Here is a 23874-nt window from a genome sequence, read left to right on the forward strand (position 1 = left end):
GTGGTCATCAGTGGACCACAAAATCCGATCTGGAACTGCCTGTGCCATAGTGGCCTGGAAATCCTGGATTGGACTCCACCTTAAGCTCCCAGATATGAACGCATGCGAGGTGACACATATGTCCATCAATCACCTCGCCTTTCATACTGTCACATATCCCCCTCTCTGCTCAAACCACCGTTGCTGAGCAACTGTCCCAACCAGGCAATGGATACGGGAAAGGGCATCTACATTATTCTGAAATTTCCCCACTCTATGCTACACTGAAAATTTGAATACTTGTAGCGCAAGAGATCACCTTGTCACTTGGCTACTTTTTTCCTTGTTATCACACATCCACTTGAGCGGGGCATGATCAGTAACCAATTTGAATTTTCTCCCCAACAGGTAATATTTCAGGGCCTCCAAGGCCCATTTGATGGCCAAACATTCCTTCTCAACAATCTCCCAGATATGAAGGCATGCAAGGTGACACATAACGTCCATCAATCACCTCGCCATTCATATTGTCACAGTACTCATGATTGACCCAATCAAAAGCTTTGGACTGATCCAATGCCAGCAGAAACTTTCCCCAGCCTGAAGCCCTGCACCTCTCCAGGGCCTCCCGGACAGCTAACACCGCTGAAAAAGTGCTTCTACCCTGAACCGAACAGTGCTGATGGCAAGAGACTATAAAAGCAATAAAGTATCTTTGCCAGAAGAATCACTGCAGATTGTCGCATGGAGGGAGAGCGAACCCTCTCTCAGACAGCCATTAAAAACCTCCATTAAATATGGGGCCAGAGTCACCTTAAAGTGCTTATAAAACTCGGCTGTCAATCCATCTGGCCCAGGCGACTTCTTCATGGCAAGCTGATCAATAGCTTTCACCACCTCATCTGCCGTGATGTCCTCTGTCAAACTCACAGGAGAACTGCCATTTCCCAGTCCTGGAGTAGAGTCCAGAAAACCCAACATGCTCGCCCGATCGAGGTCCCTCCTACCCAGGAGGTCAGCATAATATGACCTGGAGGCTTCCAGGATCCCAGACTTGGACTTTGTCAGGGAACCCGTACTGTCAACCAGGCCAACAACTGACTGAACTGCTCTACCTTGTCTGCAGTTCTGGTAAGGGTCAGGCGAGTGATATTTCCCATAATCCCTTTCCAGAACCAAAGAGGCAGGCCTGTCATATTGACACTGCCTGAGGAGGAGTTGAACCTCAGAGATCGTCCCCGGATCTCTATTATTGGAGACAAGCCGATCGAGCTTCCTCCGCAGACGCTGGTAGGTGACATACTTATCAAGCTGTTTATTTCTTCCTATGGCCTTGAAAAACCCAACGATCCTTCGTTTTGTAAGCTCCCACCACTCGGACTTACTGCTGCAAAAGTCCATGATTGATACCTGTGCCTGAAAAAAATCCTCAAAGGATTGACCTTCTCATCGTCCAGGAGTGCCGAATTCAGCTTCCAGGTACCCCTCCCCCCAGGTGGTGTATCGGGGCCACTCAGAGTCACAGACAGAATACAGTGATCGGAAAACTCCACCGCCTGACACACTGGTGCAGAGAAGGCGGAGTTCCCCTTTAAAAAAAAAACCTATCTATTCTACTCTGACTAGAACCTCGCTGAAAAGTGAATCCCGTGTCGTCTGGGCAGCAATGAATGTGCACATCAACCAGACCTGCCTCTCTAGCCGTCACAGTCCAGCCTGACTCCGGTCCCTCTCCTGTCCTTAGTCCTAGTGACGGTGTTAAAGTCACCACCGAAGACAACTTGCTGGGCTGTAAAAAGGAAAGGCTTGATCTTCATGAAGAGGCATTTCCTGTCCCATTTTGTCTGGGGCCCATAGATGTTAATCAGGCGCAGGTCCTGCCCCCCCCATGGAGACATCTAAGACCATGCATCTCCCCATTTCTACCTCAATAGTCCACTGAATGGTGGGGGAGGGGAAATTAGAGTGTAAGCTCTTTTGGTACAGAGACTGATGTGACTATGGGGGAGGGGACATTAGAGTGTAAGCTCCTCTGGTACAGAGACTGATGTGACTATGGGGAGGGGACAATAGAGTGTAAGCTCCTCTGGTACAGAGACTGATGTGACTGTGGGGGAGGGGGCATTAGAGCGTAAGCTCCTATGGTACAGAGACTGATGGGACTGTGGGGGAGGGGATATTAGAGCGTAAGCTCCTCTGGTACAGAGACTGATGGGACTGTAGGGGAGGGGACATTAGAGTGTAAGCTCCTCTGGTACAGAGACTGATGGGACTGTGGGGGAGGGGACATTAGAGTGTAAGCTCCTCTGGTACAGAGACTGATGGGACTGGCTCAATGTTCTCTGTACAGCGCTGCGGTATATGTCAGAGCTATATACATGTATAATTATACCAACAGTGTATGAAGTCCACATTCTCTGTACTGCGCTATGATATATGCTATCGCTGTGTAAGGTCAGAACATGCTAGTACAGTCCTGCAGATATAAACATTACTGTTTTATGTGAAATTCTGGATTGTCAGCTCTGTGGGCTCACAAAGGTAGAATTGTATCTGGGAGTATACACATTCTATTCTCTTCCATTCAGGGAGGTGGCTGGCCTCTAGCAGGGGAAGGGTTAATGAGAAAGATGACTCCTTTCCTTATAAGAAGCTGTGATTGGTGGAAGGTCGGTTCCCATCAGGTATATAAGTGTCCTCTTACCTTCAGGAGATGTAGAACTTCTCTCATATCCATCAGGTAAGTGTTATGGGAGGGGGCAGGGCTCAGTCCTGTATGGGGGTCCTGAATCTTCGTATCACTGAGATAATGATGGGTTACTGATGTACTGCCTCCCTTTATAATGTTGGTGCTATATACATCCTGAATTATAATAATACTGTAATATATATAGAGAGCTCAGGGGGATCTACTAAAGGAGTGGAGCGTGTTGACTCTTCCAATAACCCCCCGTACATCTCTACTTGGAGAGTCTATGGGACATCACACCAGAAGTAAATAGAAGAGACTTCCACAAGATAAATTCCTCTTTTATAATCTTCCCAAATATATTCTGATGTACAAAACTCCATTTCACACCACTTTACTCCACCTTTAAGCCAGTGACATCAATTATTATCAGTGGAAGAAGCCAGAGGAGGAACATTTCACCTTAGCCGACACTTCGAGTTCCTGGTGAAGCTTCCCCATGTTGTGGACATAGTGGGGAAATGTATCAGTAAAAAACCTGAAATTGTTTTTTTCTTTCTTAAAAATTGCTTCCCGGTGTAGATGGATGGTGGGATTCCTTGTGATGTTTTCCATTATTCATGTCATACTTGGTGTCGTAGTTGTCAGCTGTACTTGTATAGAGATTTGTTATTTGTGATGAGATATAATCCCGTTCTCCGCACATTCTCCATCCCTCTCAGGTGTTCCTGGAATCCAGAAGATGAGGCTTCTGCTTTGTTTCTTTCTCCTGTCTGCGGTCACAGCAGACACCATTAGCTCTCCTGGGGAATGTTCCAACGTCATGAAGTCTATGGGTAGGTTTAACCTCTTCATGATAATAACACAATTGTAAGTCTGCTATGTATCTTCGTACCGCATGATTCTGAATCAATTTGCATCACCGAAAGGTTCCCACAGAGCTTTGTTGGGATAGACCCGGCTGTTATCAAATACTGTCCAGGTGGGAGGTGAAGCCCACAAGGCAATGGAACCCAACACAAAAGCAACTCTATTCTTCAATAAATTTGCAATTCCAACAAGAATGATGGTTGGTTTCATGGCTGGGAGCAAGAAAGGACTGTTGAGGTTGCCTATTCTGTAGAACAGGGGTCTCCAAACTTTCTGAGAAAAGGGCAAGTTTACTGTCCTTCAGACTTTAGGGGGGGCCCGACTGTGGCCAGTGGGAGTATAAAATACCCTGGCATCAGTGGCCCATCGTTGGTTTTAATAGGAGGAATGGTGGCCTATTGTTGGTAATGGTGGGAGGAATAGTGCCCCATTGATTGTGTCATAGGAGGAATGGTGCCCCATCATTGGTGTTATTTGGCGGAATAGTGCCCCAAGGGCCAGATAAAGACAAGCAAAGGGCCACAGTTTGGAGACCACTGCTGTAGAACATGTAGTGGTGACCCTCCATTGGTTGGACAGTTGAATGCAGTGTTTGTAATCTGTGTTGGTGTTAGACATCGGAACTTGAAGGAAGACTGGTTGAACAGCTGTAGGGGACAGAAGGGTAAAGGAAGAAATGGTAGAAGAGATAGCTTAGTGGGTAGAAAGGTTGGGGGAATGTCAGGTTGGGAAGGGTATGGAGGGAATAAAATGCATGGAGGGCAGGGGCCCTCACCCGTACTGTTTCTCAATAGTATATTGATTTCTTCAAGGTGTTTAATCACATGGGGCCCCGCAGGGCAGTTAAGCTATCCTCTTGGGGGTATTTATCAGTTTTCATACAAAATTCACAAAACATAACATTTTTAACAAATCTGTGAATTTTGGGTGAAAGCACTGATATGTAGACCCCTTAGTAGAAGCTCTTTCATGTCATTTCATGGGTTTTTTTTGGACAACTACTATACTGATTAAACGGAAATTGTTTGCTCTGTTATTGTACGAGAAAAACGTTCATGCTCGTCACTTCAGATATTGTCACATGAACTGTCATGAAAGCCGTGCATTATCGATCAGATTATCAAACGATCCTCCAAAAGCTATTTTTGTCATCCAGTTTTCTGAACGTGTGTACTAGGAGTTAGAATATATGTTCTCAGACATATCCATACATCTGGATCACATCATTGAAAACAGAGTATACAGCGTGGAACATGGCCGGATCTAGGGGGTGCTTGGGGTGGGCTATGCCCCCCCACATTTCAGCTGTGCCCCCCCAGCAACCCATGGACTTTGTCCAACAAGAGAAGCTGTCTGCAGTGGCTCTCACAGCCCGACACAGCAGATTTCCTCCTCCCCTTCCATGCACTCACAGCAGAGGAGATTGATGTACACTGCTTCCTCCCGCCCCTTTCCTCCTGTCTGCCCCGCCCACACTCCAATTCCCAGCCAGTGCTGTGCCTAAGAAGATGTGTGGGTGGGAAATTTGAAGCACTGCAGCTGGCAACTACATGGTGGCTGCAGGATTGATTCCTCTGTCTGTGCCTGTATAGACCAGCCTGAGTGAGTGACCTGAGCTACACTACAGCTGAACTCTCCCCATCTCCCTCCTTCTCTCCCCCTCTACCATTCTATCTCCCCCTTTCTCTGCCCCTCTATCTTGCCCCCTTCTCTCCACACCTTCTCTCCCCCCTCTATATCCTTCTTCTCTCCCACCTGTATTTCCCCCCTCTATCCCCCTTCTATCTCTCCTTCCTTTCTTCCCACCTTTGCCCCCCACTATCACCCCCCCTTCTCTCCCCCTCTAACTCCCTCCCTTCTCTCCCCCCTTTCTCTCCCCTCCCTTCTCTCCCCCCTCTATATCCCCCCTTTCTCTCCCCCCTTTTTCTCTCCATCTTCTCTCCCCCTCTATCACCCCCCTTTTCCCCCCATCACCCCCTCTTCTCTACCCCCTCTATCTCCCTCCCCCCCTTCTCTGCCCTTCTATCCCTTTTCTCTCCCCCTCTATCCCCCTGTATCTCCTCCCTTCTCTCCCCCATTTGTCTCCCTCCCCCTCTCGGTTCATGTTAACACACAGGGACAATTTCAGTATTATTGGGATGGCTGACAATCTGAAGGCTGGATAAACTGATGGAGTTATTACTCACAAGTTTGTTATGCTTCTGTTTAACCCCTTCCTGCCCAGCCCCAGCATCCCTTTAGGGGATTGTTCACATGAACTTTGGTCTCTGAAGAGCGATCTGCATTCAGATCACTCTTCAGAGAGCAGTTAGCAGGCAATGAGGAGATGTAGTCTCCTCACCACCTGCTTTAACTCCTAGAACCCCACACTAGCTCACTGCAGTTGTGGGTGCTTACAGAGCAGCTTCATTCACTTGAATGGGTCACATTCAGCAGGCACTGTGCCCACAGAAAGCAACAGAGGAAAGAATTTCTTCCACGGCCACAAAACATCAGAGTGGCATTATGTGTACACCCCAACCCTGTGCTGCCAACCAGCCATAAATTTACAGTTTGTATAAAACAGACACTTTTCTCCTATCTGAAATGATCATAGACAGGAGAAATGTGCCCTTAAAAAATCCCTTTGTCATGGGGCACTCTGCCGGACTCTGAAGTAAGGGGGCACTCTGCTGGACTCTGATGTTAGGGGGCACTCTGCTGGACTCTGATGTTAGGGGGCACTCTGCTGGACTCTGATGTAAGGGGGCACTCTGCTGGACTCTGAAGTAAGGGGGCACTCTGCTGGACTCTGAAGTAAGGGGTCACTCTGCTGGACTCTGATGTAAGGGGGCACTCTGCTGGACTCTTATGTAAGGGGAAATCTGCTGGACTCTGATGTAAGGGGGACCTGACCAAGGTGTTCATTTTCTCAATAGTTGCTGGTTTTAATGGTGTTCTTCATTAAGGTAGGCTCAGTGAGGCAGTCTATACATTAGTCATTCTTTCTTGTCCAACAATGTGTTGAACGAAAAAAAATATTACTCAGTTCTCTCATCCACAAATTCAATGTGGATGGGGAATCACTCCCGCCGAGGTAATGTGTTCTGACAGCGAAGAGACTTCATTGCCACCAGAATACACTGATCAGTGCTGCCAGCTATACCCGGCGCTGCTAATTGTGCAGAAATTTTCCTAGAGGCTGATTGTACAGAAGTCGATTAGTAGGTCGACTTCTGTACAACCAGCCTGCCCATACATGGATTGAAATTCAACCGATCCCTACTGAAGCAATTAAATTTTGATCCAAGTATGGCTGCTTAAGGGCACAAATATCCAAAGGGATTCAAAAAGAAGTCTAGTCCCTGGAGGTGTGACCAGTAGGTAAGAAGACCACGCCATTGAAAGTACTGGGGCCAGGTCATGGGGCGGGTTGTAGAGTGGATGCTATACTGGAAAATATATTTATGTTTAACATGGTGAGTAGCTCCAGAGATCGGAGAAAGATCTGTAACATCAGTTTGAGAAAGGGAGAATCCTGGTGGCAACTCAGAATTGCCCAGGGAAGGAGTGAGTGGTCCAACATCTGGAGACAGATATTGATGTTTAAAAATTAAGTCCTGGGCCTTTAGGAGAGGAGGAAACCCAATGGGAAAGGTGAAGAGTTGGGGGAGCTTTTGAAGTGATATCCAAGAAACAGCCAGAAAAATTGTTGGTTGGTTCCGAATTGTAACCCATAACGTGTCCTTCCATTGATGTATCCAGTCAAGGAGAGAGATTAGTAATAGAAGCTCATGGCATTCTAATATAGTTTGAGGTGAGGAAGACCACACACCACCAGCTGACTTTTACCTGACAAAGATATTGCATCATAACTTGGGAGGGGTGAGCCCAGATATAGTTCAGTAATGTGGTTTTCAAGATACAGAAACATTTTGGGGCAATGCTTGAAAGACGTTGATAAGGGACAATGTCCATCTTGAAAAGCCCTTGCGGCTTGTACAGATTAGAGGAACCCCAAAATACTTAATGTCTAAAAAGCAAGAAATTGTTTGCATCATTAGCTAGCCATTGATCAGTCATAAAGATACAATTTTGTTGAGGAAGGAAGGTGGGATCCCAATCCTTTGAAGGGTAAAACACAATAAGGTCTTCAAATCTCCTAGATTGTAAGCTCCCAAGATCAGGCCCTCAAATCCCTCTTGTACTGATCTGTATTGTTGCTGTATTGTCTCCCGTTATATTGTAAAGCGCTGAGCAAACTGTTGGTGCCATAAATCCTGTATAATAATAATAATAATAAGGTCCAGCCAAGATGACCAAAGGCCTTCTAGGCATTGGTAGATAATATTGATAAGGGTGGGTTATGTTTTGGTTGCATAGTCAATAAGGGAAAATGTTTTGCTAGTATTGGGGGGCATCTGCTCATTTACATTTGTTGGTTCCTCATATCTCTGTCTTCTCTTCCAGCTTCTATAATCTTGAAGAACAGTAAGCTTGTCTGCTCTAGTGTCAACCAGCCAGGAGCATACGCTGCCTGTCCTGCAGGTAAATGACCACAAGACCTCCAATAGAGCTCAGTGTCAGTGTGATGAGATGTATACTTCATTCCAGACCACCCATGAGGTCCTAGAGATCTCAGACCAAAGAAGAACCGCTGTCACCTCCCCAGAAGAACAGGGTGGGATCAATCTAAGAAATGACATGACTCATGCACCATAGATAGGCTTGTCCACTCCACCATTACCTATCCATACCACTCCCCACCCCCTTAACCAAATAAACTTTACAAAAAACATGACACCATTTGGAGTAAATGGCCAACATGGCCTTTTATTAACAACTTCACATTTTCACATACATCAACCGTTCCTTAATGGAAACCAAAGAATTGTTGTTGGTCTTCAAAGACACCCACAAACGATCCAAAATGCACCTGCGGACAACCCTATACACTAGGCCTCCAGCCGCAACCAACCAGCTCGGAGACAACCATACCGTCCGCAGTGCAGCACCACCACCTTCCAGTTAAACCTTGGTTAACTGGGAATATCCACCGGGCCCCCCATACCACGGATGGGGTCCCACACCATTGTTTTACCTTCCAAGATGAGAACCGCCTCCAAAGACCAACAACCGCCATGAACCAACAGAAAAAAACCCTTTCCAACTGGTGTCCTTTTTTTTTTTTTTTCTTACCTGCCCCCCGGACGAGACCCTATACCCAACCAAACAGGGAGGGCGGGAGGGAAGCTCTGGTCCTTGCACACGTCCAGCTCCACTGACGCCCCTTCCACAGAACCCCCCACCCTAAGGTACCACAGACCCTTCCTACACTCCACATCTGCCAATCCTATAATTCCCCAATCAATTCCCCACCCCCTGGAGCTAAATTTAACCCTTTCCGTTCCCTACACCACTCTGGGCCTAGTCATGTATGCCCTGCGCTATTTCCATTCTTCCCTATTCGCTACGGGCATTTCTTGACGGGAGAGCTGGACATTCAACTCAAAGCCTCTATGAGGTTATTTTTGGGGTACACCTCAGGGCTGCAAACCTCTGCACATTGTGTGTATACAGTATATGTATGATTGTAGAATGTTCTAATCTGATATTTCATCACCTCCTCCTCATTTTATGCAGATTACAGCACCACGGGGTGTGCCTGCGGGATGGGCTGTGGCTCGTGGGACATCCAATCGGAGAGAACGTGCCACTGTCAGTGCAACAATATGGACTGGACAGCAGCCCGCTGCTGCAAGGTCGTATCTAAGTAGTCTGACCACCAGAGGGCGGACGCTCATCGATGGGAGTGACACCCCTGAATGATCTCTACTATCACAATCAGCTGGGAGCTGCACGTTATAGAAGTTGTAGCTTCATAGAACGGCTTACGGGGCCCAACTATAAAAGGTTGAGATTGATATTTTGTGGTTTCCTTTGTGGCAAATAAAGTTTTCCTGAAAAAGTCTCTCATTTACTCCACCCTAAACCTGGATTCTTTCCTATTATTCCTATCAGTGGGAGGCCGGAGAAGGAACTTGGGGTGACACAACAGGTTCTCTTCACTTTTAGCTGGGCCTCATCAATCAGAACACACAAACATGGAGTGATGGGATTGGTTACCTGAGTAACAGGTCAGAATCAGCCAATCAAGGATCCTCATGGCCACAAGCACTGCCCCCCATGAATTGTGTATATGGATCCTTCAGTGAGTATAATGGAAAAGTTTTAGGTATTTTTTTGTCTGAAGCAAAGAGTCATAAATCTGACAAGGCTGAGCAATATGATTGGTTGGGGCAGTACTACAATATTGCATTATGGCCACTAGGTGGAGCTGAGGAGCATAGGAAATACACACATTCTGAGAATGCCGGTGGAAATACCCAAAAAAATGCAACTATTGGTTACATTTATTTGCCAAAATCCTACTAGAAAGCTCTAGAAATAATCCCTTCATGACAACTGTCAGCCCATTGTCAAAACATGTCCTGGTCACTGCTGGGGACACTGAGATCTGTACTGGTCACTGCTGGGGACACCGAGATCTGTACTGGTCACTGCTGGGGACACCGAGATCTGTACTGGTCACTGCTGGGGACACCGAGATCTGTACTGGTCACTGCTGGAGACACCGAGATCTGTACTGGTCACTGCTGGGGATGCTATGATCTGTACTGTTCACTACTGAAATCTCTACTGGTCATTGTAGGGCACTGATATCTGTACTGGCCACCACTGGGGACACCAAGGTCAGTACTGGTCTTTGTGGGGGGCACAGAGTTCTATATTGTTCACTGCTGTGGGCACCAAGATCTGTACTAGTCACTGATGAGGACACCGAGATCTGTACTGGTCACTGCTGGGGACACTGAGATCTGTACTGGTCACTGCTGGAGACATTGAGATCTGTACTGGTCACTGCTGAGGGCACTGAGATCTGTACTGATCACTGCTGGGGGCACTGAGATCTGTACTGGTCACTGCTGGGGACACCGAGATCTGTACTGGTCACTGCTGGAGACACTGAGATCTGTGCTGGTCACTGCTGGGGACAATATGATTTGTACTGGTCACTGCTGGGGACACCGAGATCTATACTGATCACTGCTGGGGGCACTGAGATCTGTACTGGTCACTGCTGGGGACACTGAGATCTGTACTGGTCACTGCTGGAGACACTGAGATCTGTGCTGGTCACTGCTGGGGACAATGTGATTTGTACTGGTCACTGCTGGGGACACCGAGATCTATACTGATCACTGCTGGGGGCACTGAGATCTGTACTGGTCACTGCTGGGGACACTGAGATCTGTACTGGTCACTGCTGGGGACACTGAGATCTGTGCTGGTCACTGCTGGGAACATAAAGATCTGTACTGGTCACTGCTGGAGACACTGAGATCTGTACTGGTTACTGCTGGGGACACTGTGATCTGTACTGGTCACTGCTGGGGACACTGTGATCTGTACTGGTTACTGCTGGGAACATAAAGATCTGTACTGGTCACTGCTGGGGGCACTGAGATCTGTACTGGTCACTGCTGGGAACATAAAGATCTGTATTGGTCACTGCTGGGGACACTGAGATCTGTACTGGTCACTGCTGGGGACACTGAGATCTGTGCTGGTCATTGCTGGGGACACTGAGGTCTGTACTGGTCACTGCTGGAGATAATGTGATCTGTACTGGTCACTGCTGGGGACACCGAGATCTGTACTGGTTACTGCTGGGGACACCGAGATCTGTACTAGTTATTGGTGGGGCACACCGAGATCTGTACTGGTCACTGCTGGGGACACCGAGATCTGTACTGGTCACTGCTGGGGACACCGAGATCTGTACTGGTTACTGCTGGGGACACTGAGATCTGTACTGGTTACTGCTGGGGGACACTGAGATCTGTACTGGTCACTGCTGGGGACACTGAGATCTGTACTGGTTACTGCTGGGGACACCGAGATCTGTACTGGTCACTGCTGGGGACACGAGATCTGTACTGATTACTGCTGGGGACACCGAGATCTGTACTGGTCACTGCTGGGGACACCGAGATCTGTACTGATTACTGCTGGGGACAATGTGATCTGTACTGGTCACTGCTGGGGACACCGAGATCTGTACTGGTCACTGCTGGGGACACTGAGATCTGTACTGGTCACTGCTGGGGACACCGAGATCTGTACTGGTCACTGCTGGGGACACCGAGATCTGTACTGGTCACTGCTGGGGACACTGAGATCTGTACTGGTCACTGCTGGGGACACTGAGATCTGTACTGGTCACTGCTGGGGACACTGAGATCTGTACTGGTTACTGCTGGGGACACTGAGATCTGTACTGGTTACTGCTGGGGGCACTGAGATCTGTACTGGTCACTGCTGGGGACACTGAGATCTGTACTGGTCACTGCTGGGAACCGAATAATTAATAATATTCTCAATGAAAATAAATGTATCTTCTAATATCCTGATATTTCCTTCATAAAACAAAAGTTGATTCTCACCAGAAAGTAGGAACCCCATTGGCCATTGGGAAGAACTCCCCCCTTACAGATAACTGAAACGACCAATGGTGTCAGTGGGGACTTATCTGAGAGGCAGAAACTGCTCATTACCCCCGGAGCCCCCAACAACCTCTGGAGGAGCCCTGATCTGGGGACTTGACTCCTCCTCCAGGACGCACTTCTTTAGCACATTATAACAGAACTCTACCGTACCGCTACGTCGCTGGACCTTCAGTGGTTGGCCGAAGCTGCAGGCACCACCCCAGTGCTGTATTTTAGAGCCGGTGGTCGGCTCTCTTGTAGTAACAACTGAAGTGGCTAGCTGGCTATTACAAGCAGTGGGAGGGGCATAATCCCCCCCACACTGCCTTCCTCCTCTTGCTTGGATCTCCCGACCCACTGGGAAACCCAAGCAACCAGGACTGGTGCTACCACCAGGCAAACTAGGCATCTGGCTAAGGAACACCGCTGCCTAGGGAGGCAGAAACAGCTGCTGGTCTCCCTACTCTGCACACTTGCCAAATCTGGGGGGGGCTGAGATGGGCTTTGGGAGGATTTGGGTAAGGTGGGAGTAATTTATACTGAGAAGGGTAATTTGGAGGGGTTTAGCTAGAGGAGGGATTTGGGGGAATTGGTCCTAGGTGGAGGGATTAAAGGAAGATGAGTGATGCTGGGAGGGGGGATTTGTGCAAGGAGGGGGATCAGTGGGATTTGTGTTAGGAGAGAGGATTGGGGGGATTTGTGCTAAGGGGGGATTGGAGGAATTTGTGCTAGAAGGGGGGGGTGGGTGTGCGTGCTGGGAGGGGGGATTTGTTCTAGGATGGGGGGATTTGGGGGAGAGGATTTGTGCTAGGGTGGAAAATCTGAGGGGACGGGAGAGGATATGTTCTGGAAGGTGAAGTAGAACTATAGGTGTTATTTTGTGTCCTGATCACCACCATACCAGTGTCCTGATCACCACCATACTAGTGTCCTGATCACCACCATACTAGTGTCCTGATCACCACCATACTAGTGTCCTGATCACCACCATACTAGTGTCCTGATCACCACCATACTAGTGTCCTGATCACTATCATACCAGTGTCCTGATCACCACCATACTAGTGTCCTGATCACTATCATACCAGTGTCCTGATCACCACCATACTAGTGTCCTAATCACCACCATACTAGTGTCCTGATCACCACCATACTAGTGTCCTGATCACCATCATACTAGTGTCCTGATCATCACCATACTAGTGTCCTAATCACCACCATACTAGTGTCATGATCACCACCATACTAGTGTCCTAATCACCACCATACTAGTCTCCTGATCACCGCCATACTAGTGTCCTAATCACCACCATACTAGTGTCCTGATCACCGCCATACTAGTGTCCTGATCATCACCATACTAGTGTCCTAATCATCACCATACTAGTGTCATGATCACCACCATACTGGTGTCCTGATCACCACCATACTAGTGTCCTGATCACCACCATACTAGTGTCCTGATCACCACCATACTAGTGTCCTGATCACCACCATACTAGTGTCCTGATCACCACCATACTAGTGTCCTGATCACCGCCATACTAGTGTCCTGATCATCACCATACTAGTGTCATGATCACCACCATACTGGTGTCCTGATCACCACCATACTAGTGTCCTGATCACCATCATACTAGTGTCCTGATCACCACCATACTAGTGTCTTGATCACCACCATACCAGTGTCCTGATCACCATCATACTAGTGTCCTGATCAAAACCACACCATGTCCTGATCACCATCATACTAGTGTCCTGATCACCACCACACCATGTCCTGATCACCGCCATACTATTGTCCTGACCACCACAATACTAATGTCTTGATCACCACCATACCGGGGATCCCCTGCCCACCACCCCACCTGGGATTACCAACCAGCCACCACACCAGGGAACGCTCGCCCAGCACCCTGATTTCCGGCACGCTATTCCCTCTGGCGACGCCCCGGCGACTAATGGCCCACCACGACCCTTGAAGCTGCGGTCTCTCCTACCGGCCGCAACAGATCACGGTTGAGCACAAACCACGCAGGGCCGACGATCGCTACCGCAACGCCCCGCTCGACTCTGATGACGATCCTTCAACACCTTCAGCGCCTCACGACGCCGAGCCCTCAGCACCCGACGCCTGGCCTCAACAACCCCAGTCACCGAGCCGCCAGCATCACCAGTCGCCGTGCCTACCATCACCCCCAGCCATCGCACCCTACGACCCCTCCACTAGCCGAACCACCGTACCCACTGAAGACATGCCACAGCACCCATGGTCGCCAGCTTACTGCACCCACAGACTGCTGCCAACCAGCTGCCGCCCTCCACCCTCACTCTACCCCTACAGAAGGACTCAAATGACTCTCCCACGGTAATACAGATTCCCCACACCACCTTGCCCTGACCTGTATCCCTTCACCTCCCCTGACCCAACTGTCACCCCACCCACCCCAACATGCCTCCTGCACTCCTCCTCCTCATTTTCCTCTCCACCATCCCAAAAATCACCTCCCTCTACCCGCCTACCCCCCCAAAACAGCTCTACATTGCCCCTTCACTTCTCCCCTCTCCCCACTACGGCACTCACCACCTCCTCCTGCTACTCCACTCCCCCGTCGACCCACGTGCCACCACTATCAGACCCACACGCTCCTACACTTCCCATTCCCATGCCACCTTCCTCACCCTTCTCCTTCTCCTATCTGCTGGGGACATCTCCCCGAACCCTGGCCCCTCGCCACCTCACCCCTCCTCTAGGGACCCCCCTGCTCCCGCCAGCTGCCGTAACCCCCTCAACCTCATATCTGTGCATCCATCCCCCCTCTCTCGGTTGCACTCCTGAACGCCCGCTCGGTCTGCAACAAACTAACTGCCATCCATGACCTCTTTATCTCCCGCTCCCTTAACCTCCTAGCCATCACCGAAACCTGGGTACAGGCCACTGACTCCACCTCCCCTGCGGCACTCTCCTATGGAGGTCTCGTCTGGTCCCATTCACCAAGACTGAGCGGTCACAAAGGTGGTGGGGTCGGCCTGCTCCTATCACCGCTGAGCACCTTCCAGGTCCTCCCTAATCCTCCCTCCCTAACTTTCTCCTCCTTCGAGGCTCACTGCATCCGGCTCTTCTCACCCACCCCCCTAAGGATCGCAGTGATCTACAGGCCTCCCGGATCCATACCCCGCTTCCTGGATGACTTCGCTGCCTGGCTTCCCTTCTTCCTCTCCTCTGAGCTACCAACCATCATCCTCGGGGACTTCAATATCCCCATCAATGACAACAGCCCGGCTACTTCCCAATTCCTCCACCTAACCTCCTCCTTCGCGCTCACACAGCACACTCAATCCTCCACCCACATCATTGGGAACACCCTGGACCTCGTCTTCTCCCACCTCTGTACCCTCAACCAGTTCTCTAACACCCCCTTCCCTCTCTCCGACCACCACCTCCTCACGTTCTCCATCTCCCCTTCCCCTAACTCCCCCCCCCCAGAGCGCCAAACCATCACCAGCCGCAACCTTCGCAACCTGAACCCGGCCCCCCTCCACTCAGCTGCCGACCGCCTACACGACAGAATCCTTCCACTGTCTTGTCCTGACCTAGCCACTAACACGTACAACGACTCACTATCAGCTACCCTAGACTCTCTGGCACCCCTAACCACACGCTACATCAAACCCAGACCGCTCCAACCATGGCAGAACGACCACACTAAATGCCTCAAACGTCGCAGTCGTGCGCTGGAGAGACTATGGCGCAAAACCAGGTCCCCCCGTTCATTCTCCCTCTACAAATCTGCCTTCCTCACTTACACCTCCTCCCTCCACGCCGCCAAGCAGGCTTACTTTGTAAACCTGATTAACACCCTCTCCTCCTGCCCTCGCCGACTCTTCTCCACCTTCAACTCCCTGCTCTCTCCCCCCCCTCCTCCACTCAGTACCTCACTCACCGCCCACGAGATTGCCACTCATTTCCACAATAAAATTGATGCTATCCGTCAGGACATAGTCAACTCGCAATCTACCTCCCCACCTAGCCTCCCCCCCCTATCTCCCCCTCATCTCTTCCCTCCTCTGACCTCGCAACCGCACTGCCCCCCTCCACACCCAAGACCCCGCTTACCGTAACCCCACCAGCTCTGCACTCCTTCAGCCCCGCTACCACTGAGGAAGTCACCAGGGTCTTCTCTGAAGCCCGCCTCACTACCTGCCCCCTAGACCCTATCCCCTCTCGACTCCTCCAGTCACCCCCCTCTTCCCTCATCTGCTCCCTCACCCACATCTTCAATCTCTCCCTCTCTACCGGCGTATTCCCCTCCCCCCTAAAGCATGCGCACATCACCCCCATACTCAAAAAGCCCTCCCTGGACCCCTCTGACCCAAACAATCTCAGACCCATCTCCCTGCTGCCACTCACTTCCAAACTCCTGGAGCGCTTAGTCTACAACCGCCTAAGCGCCCACCTAACTGACAACAACCTCCTTGATCCACTACAGTCCGGCTTCCGTCCCCTACACTCCACCGAAACCGCCCTCCTCAAAATCACCAACGACCTACTTACCGCCAAAGCCAAAGGCGACTACTCTGTCCTCCTCCTCCTGGACCTCTCCGCGGCCTTCGACACAGTTGACCACCCCCTCCTCCTTAATAAACTATTCTCCCTTGGCATCAGAGACACCGCTCTCTCCTGGTTCTCCTCTTACCTATCCCGACGCTCCTTCAGCGTTTCCTACAATGGTGCCACCTCCCCTTCCCTCCCCCTCTCTGTTGGGGTCCCCCAGGGCTCTGTCCTTGGACCCCTTCTCTTCTCCATCTACACCTCCTCCCTTGGCAAACTCATACACTCCCACGGCTTCAACTACCATCTCTATGCTGATGACACTCAAATTTACCTCTCCACCCCTCACCTCACCTCCACTTTCTCCGCCCGCATCACTCACCTCCTAAACGACATCTCTGACTGGATGTCGCTCCATTTCCTCAAACTCAACCTCTCCAAAACCGAGCTTCTCGTCTTCCCTCCTGCCCGCGCCCCCCCCCATCCTATCCATCACTACTAACATCACCACCATCAATCCCGCCCCGCAAGCCAAAGTCCTTGGGGTCATTCTGGACTCTAACCTCTCCTTCCAACCTCATGTCAAATCACTGACAAACACATGCAGGCTCCACCTCCGCAATATCGCCAAAATACGCACCTTCCTTACCCCAGACACCACCAAACTACTAGTACACTCCCTGATTATCTCACGCCTTGACTACTGCAACTCCCTCCTCACCGGCCTACCCCAGTGCAAACTCTCCCCGCTTCAGACCATCCTGAACTCAGCTGCCAGACTCATCCACCTCACCAGCCGCTCCACCTCTGCCACCCCCCTCTGCCTCTCCCTCCACTGGCTCCCTATCGCCCAACGCATCAAATTCAAACTACTCACTCTGACCTACAAAGCCATTCACAACACTGCCCCTGACTACCTCACCGACCTGATCCCCAAGTACCACCCTACCTGTACCCTTCGCTCTTCACAGGACCTCCTTCTATCTTGCTCCCTGGTCTCCTCCTCACACGCACGTCTGCAAGACTTCTCCAGGTCCTCCCCCATCCTCTGGAACTCACTACCCCAATCCATCAGACTGTCACCTTCCCTCTTCACCTTCAGGCGCTCCCTGAAAACCCACCTCTTCAGGGAAGCCTACCCCACCCTCACCTAACGGCTGCTCTCCTTCATTCCTCCTACCACTCCATCCCCCACAGCCACTTCCTCCTGTACCACTACCCCCTCCCTCCCAGATTGTAAGCTCGAAAGAGTAGGGCCCTCTTACCCCTCGTGTGCTGTTCGTAGCTGCTGTAATGTTTCATGTATTGTCCCCCCCTCTATTGTACAGCGCTGAGCAAACCCTTTGGCGCTATATAAACTCAATGTAATGTAATAATGTAATGTAATACTAGTGTCCTGATCACCACAACACCAAATCCTGATCACAATAATACTAATGTCTTGATCACCACCATACTATACTAGTGTCCTGACCAACACCATATTAGTGTCCTGATCACCGCCATACTAGTGTCCTGATCACCACCATACTAATGTCCTGATCACCGCCATACTAGTGTCCTGATCACCGCCATACTAATGTCCTGATCACCGCCATACTAGTGTCCTGATCACCACCATACTAATGTCCTGATCACCACCATACTATTGTCCTGATCACCACCATACTAGTGTCCTGATTACCATCATACTAGTGTCCTAATCACCACCATACAAATTTCCTGATCACCATCATACTAGTGTCCTGATCACCACCATACTAGTGTCCTGATCACCACCATACTAGTGTCCTGATCACCACCATACTAGTGTCCTGATCACCACCATACTAGTGTCCTGATCACCACCATACTAGTGTCCTAATCACCACCATACTAGTGTCCTAATCACCACCATACTAGTGTCCTGATCACCACCATACTAGTGTCCTGATCACCACCATACCAGTGTCCTGATCACCACCATACTATTGTCCTGATCACCACCATACTAGTGTTCTGATCACCACCATACTAGTGTCCTGATGACCACCATACTAGTGTCCTGATGACCACCATACTAGTGTCCTGATCACCACCATACTAGTGTCCTGATCACCACCATACTAGTGTCCTGACCACCATCATACTAGTGTCCTAATCACTATCATACCAGTGTCCTGATCACCACCATACTAGTGTCCTGATCACCACCATACTAGTGTTCTGATCATCACCATACTAGTGTCCTAATCACCACCATACTAGTGTCCTGATCACCACCATACTGGTGTCCTGATCACCACCATACTAGTGTCCTGATCACCACCATACTAGTGTCCTGATCACCGCCATACTAGTGTCCTAATCACCACCATACTAGTGTCCTGATCAACACCATACCAGTGTCCTTATCACTATCATACTAGTGTCCTGATCAAAACCACACCATGTCCTGATCACCGCCATACTAGTGTCCTAATCACCATCATACTAGTGTCCTGATCACCACCATACTAGTGTCCTGATCACCACCACACCATGTCCTGATCACCGCCATACTATTTTCCTGACCACCACAATACTAATGTCTTGATCACCACCATACTAGTGTCCTGATCACCACAACACCAAATCCTGATCACCATAATACTAATGTCTTGATCACCACCATACTACAGTAGTGTCCTGATCACAACCATACCAGTGTCCTGACCAACACCATATTAGTGTCCTGATCACCGCCATACTAGTGTCCTGACCAACACCATACTAGTGTCCTGATCACCGCCATACTAGTGTCCTGATCACTGCCATACTAGTGTCCTGATCACCGCCATACTAGTGTCCTGATCACCGCCATACTAGTGTCCTGATCACCGCCATACTAGTGTCCTGATCACCGCCATACTAGTGTCCTGACTACCGCCATACTAGTGTCCTGATCACCGCCATACTAGTGTCCTGATCACCACCATACTAGTGTCCTGATCACCGCCATACTAGTGTCCTGATCACCGCCATACTAGTGTCCTGACCACCACCAAACTAGTGTCCTGATCACCACCATACTACTGTCCTGATCACCACCATACCAGTGTCCTGATCTCCACCATACTAGTGTCCTGATCACCACCATACTACTGTCCTAATCACCACCATACTAGTATCCTGATCACCACCATACTAGTGTCCTGATCACCACCATCGTAGTGTAATTATTACCCCCATACTAGTGTTCTGATCACTACCACACAATGTCCTGATCACTGCCATACTAGCATCCTGATCACCACCATACTAGTGTCCTGATCACCACCACACCATGTCTTGATTACCACCATACTAGTGTCCTGATAACCACCACAAACATGTCCTGATCACCACCACACCACGTCCTGATCATCGCCAAAAGAGTGTGTCCTGATCACCACCATACTAATGTGCTGATCACCACTGTAATAATGTCCTGATCACTGCCATACTAGTGTCCTTATCACCACAACACCACATCCTGATCCCCACCATACTATTATCCTGATCACCACCACACCATATCCTGATCACCGCCATACTAGCATCCTGATCACCACCATACAAGTATCTTGATCACCAGCATACTAGTATCTGGATCACTGCCACACCATGTCCTGGTCACTACCATAAGAGTGTGTCCTGATCATCGCCATACTAGTGTCTTGATCACTGCCACACCACAGCCTGATCATCACAATTCCAGTGTGTCCTATTCACCACAGCTCAATACCTCCCTGTTGCATGGCAACCACCAGCAATGCAATACCTCCCTGTGGCATTGCTAGCACCAGCAGTGCAGTTCACCTAAGTAACAGGCCTCCAAAAAGTATGATAGGTAGTCAGGAAATTAGATGTGTAACTTATGCCCCTAAAAAGCCTGAAGGTGCTCCTTGGATGTTGGGCCTCTCTGTGTGGCTAGGCAGTGAAAAAGTCTCACAAGTGGCATCACCATACTCGGGTGAAGGACTAGAATGTGTTTTGGGGTTTAATTTTAAGCATGTCTTTGCTGTGTATTAGAGATTTATATTTTCTGTCCACATGTTCCAAAAACTTGTGGCAAAAAAATGACATTTTCAAAAGACTCATTATGCTACATAGTTACATAGTTAGTCTGGCTGAAAAAAGACAAAAGTCCATCCAGTTCAATCATAAAAAAAAGTTATAATACTACTGTGACGGAAGCGTAGGCAGGACAGAACACACAAAGAAGATGGTAAACACACAAAGCTTTATTGAACTATGGGAGGCACTCAATCGGGGCAGCTCTTGGCACTTTGCAACATGCGGCTTGTAGGGACACTCACGGTAAGCGGGTTCATGGGGACTCAACGGGGCCTTGGCTATGGGGTCTGACCTCAGCACAACCCCCACACAGCTTTCTAGGGACAACATCAGGCTCACAGGGACTCAGTGGGACCTTGACTGTGGGGCCTGACCTCAGCATAGCTCCCACACAGCTTTCCAGGGACAACAGCAGTCTCAAGGGGACTCAGTGGGACTTTGGCTGTGGGGCCTGACCTCAGCACAGCTCCCACAAAGCTTTCTAGGGACAACAGCAGCCTCAAGGGGACTCAGCGAGACTTTGGCTGTGGGGCCTGACCTCAGCGCAGCTCCCACACAGCTTTCCAGGGACAACAGCAGCCTCACGGGGACTCAACGGAACTTTGGCTGTGGGGCCTGACCTCAGCACTGTTGGGAATGCAACAGCATGTACTATATAGTATTGTGTGTTAATATTACTTGACCAGTAGATGGCGCTGTACACTAAGTTTACTAGTTGTGCATATGTGTAAAACTTGTTGGTTCTCTCTCTCCCTTCCTCTCTTCCTCTCTCTTCAAAAACCAAGATGTCTGCTGAAATGTGTTCTGTATGTTTGCAACTTAAGCCACACAAGTAAAACAGAGTTCTGCCTCATCACAAGCTACCAGTGTCTTCTCTAACACATAACCAACAGGTTATGGGCCCAGCTCCAGACACTGGAAAAAGGAAAACTACAAGCAAGTAAGTGCTGCATTTACAATCCTACCAAATCCTGTGTGAGGAAACAAGAGCTGTGTCCAATTCACTGAAAGATGGCAAGTGCTTCAGATATGAAGTTTACAATAGCAAAGCTCAACAATACCAACTACCAGCTATGGAAGTTTAAGCTTGCAATGCTGTTATCCAAAGATGACTTGTGGCTGGTACTAGATACACACAGACCCAATGACAACCCGGAAGAATGGGACAGACCCAATGACAACCCGGAAGAATGGGACAGACCCAATGACAACCCGGAAGAATGGGACAGAAAAAACAGGCAAGCAAAAGCAGTCATAAGCCTGTTAGTGGAGGACGATCAACTCATTCATATAAGGAAAGAACACACAGCTAAAGGTATGTGGACTGCATTACAAACACTGCATGAACGTGCAAACCTAAACAGTAAACTATATCTGCTGCGCAAACTGTATAAGATGAGGCTGGAAAAAGGGCAGGAAATGGGTGAACATGTAAATGCCATGCTAGAAATTGTGGACCAGCTGGGTGCAATAGGTGAAGAAATGAAAGACAATCATGTAATGGCCCTACTGCTATGCAGCCTTCCAGAATCATACAGTGCCCTTATAAATGCTCTAGAAACTAGACCGGAAACTGAACTGACGCTAGAATATGTTAAGGGAAAATGAATTGATGAATACAGCAGAAAAAAGGAAAATTTGCATAGTGAAGAGAACGAGAGACCAGAGGCAGCTCTGAAGGTGCAGGAAGGCATAAGACAAAGCAAAGAAACCAGGGTATGTTTTCGCTGCAAAAAGGCCGTTCACCTGAAAAAGAACTGTTCAATCTGGGAAGCTGAGCAGTGAAAGCGGGAGCTACCCACAAGAGAAAGAGCTAAAGCAGTCATGAAAGAAAATGAAAGTGCATCATGGAGTGGTACTTAAAGTGACTCAGAATAGTACCTCACATGGATGGTACATTGATTCAGGGGCAACAAGTCACATGACAAGCGTCGAGACATTCTTCACAGAAATCGATTTTAGTGTAAAAGATAAAGTCTTCCTAGCAAATGGGAAAAGTATTACAGTGGAAGGTAAAGGTCAGGGATTTCTGAACTGCAAAACGCCATCAGGGGGCAAGCAGAGCATCCTTGTAAAGAATGTTCTATATGTTCCAAGTCTAGAAGGAAGCCTCCTATCAGTTAAAACCCTTGCAAGCAATGGACTCACTGTCCAGTTCAGAGGTAATGAATGCACAATTCAAAATGGAAAGCAAATTCTAGCAAGAGGAAGATTAAATGAACATCTGTACAAAATCATCACTGAAAGTGAGAAGGCTAATGCGGCAACTCATAGCCCACATGACAAGTGCATCCACCTGTGGCATAGAAGATTGGGGCATCGAAACCCAGAAGCTATAAAGGACTTTGCAAAGAGAGGTCTATCAGAAGACATGAAAATATTGCCTTGCCACACACTCAGCAAGTGCACGTGTTGCATCAAAGCAAAGGCCACCCGAACCCCTCTTCCACAGACCAGTCAGAGTAAAACCATTAAACCCATGGGACTGATACACAGTGATGTGTGCGGACCAATGAAAACCATCCCACCTGGCGGGAACAGATATTTACTGACTTTCATCGATGATTATTCCCGGTACACAATAACGTATCTAATGAAGCACAAAAATGAGACATTAGAAAAACTTCAAGAGTTTGTAGCTATGACAAGCAACAAGTTTCAAAGGAAACCTGGAATAATACGTACTGACAATGGAGGGGAATATATGAATAAAGAGATGGAATCATACCTAAAGAAACAAGGTATTATACACCAAACGACCGTACCATACACTCCTGAGGAAAACGGCCTAGCTGAAAGAAAGAATCGCACTCTTGTAGAAATGACCAGATGTATGATTACGGACGCTGCCTTACCTAACAAATACTGGGGAGAAGCAATAATGACTGCAACATACCTACAAAACAGGCTCCCATCAAAAGCTATTGAGAGTACACCATATGAACTGTGGAATGGATCAAAACCTAACGTAGGACACATCAGAGTGTTTGGCTGTAAAGCATATGTCCACATTCCAAGTCAGAAACTCTCCAAGTTGGAGAACAAAGCCATAGAAGGCATTCTGGTGGGCTACAGTGAGCAGAGTAAGGGATATAGAATCCTTTGTCCAAAGACCAACAAGGTCACAGTAAGCCGCAGTGTTTATTTTGATGAAAGTGAAGCACCAGATAATACAATTC

At 48.9% G+C, this 23874-nt stretch overlaps 1 protein-coding gene across 1 annotated transcript; it reads left to right on the forward strand.

The window, feature by feature from the left end:
- The first annotated feature begins 2631 nt into the window (after positions 1-2631).
- LOC149443493 (resistin-like) lies at positions 2632-9509 on the forward strand. Its single transcript, XM_089655622.1, has 4 exons — positions 2632-2719; positions 3391-3504; positions 7988-8065; positions 9161-9509. The coding sequence occupies exons 2-4, from the start codon at positions 3411-3413 to the stop codon at positions 9292-9294; spliced, it is 306 nt and encodes a 101-aa protein (XP_089511748.1). The 5' UTR covers positions 2632-2719; positions 3391-3410; the 3' UTR covers positions 9295-9509.
- Positions 9510-23874: the final 14365 nt, after the last annotated feature.

Source organism: Staurois parvus, unplaced genomic scaffold, assembly GCF_062004578.1.
Source record: "Staurois parvus isolate SC_StPar_1 unplaced genomic scaffold, SC_StPar_1.0 ptg000857l, whole genome shotgun sequence".
NCBI lineage: Eukaryota > Metazoa > Chordata > Amphibia > Anura > Ranidae > Staurois > Staurois parvus.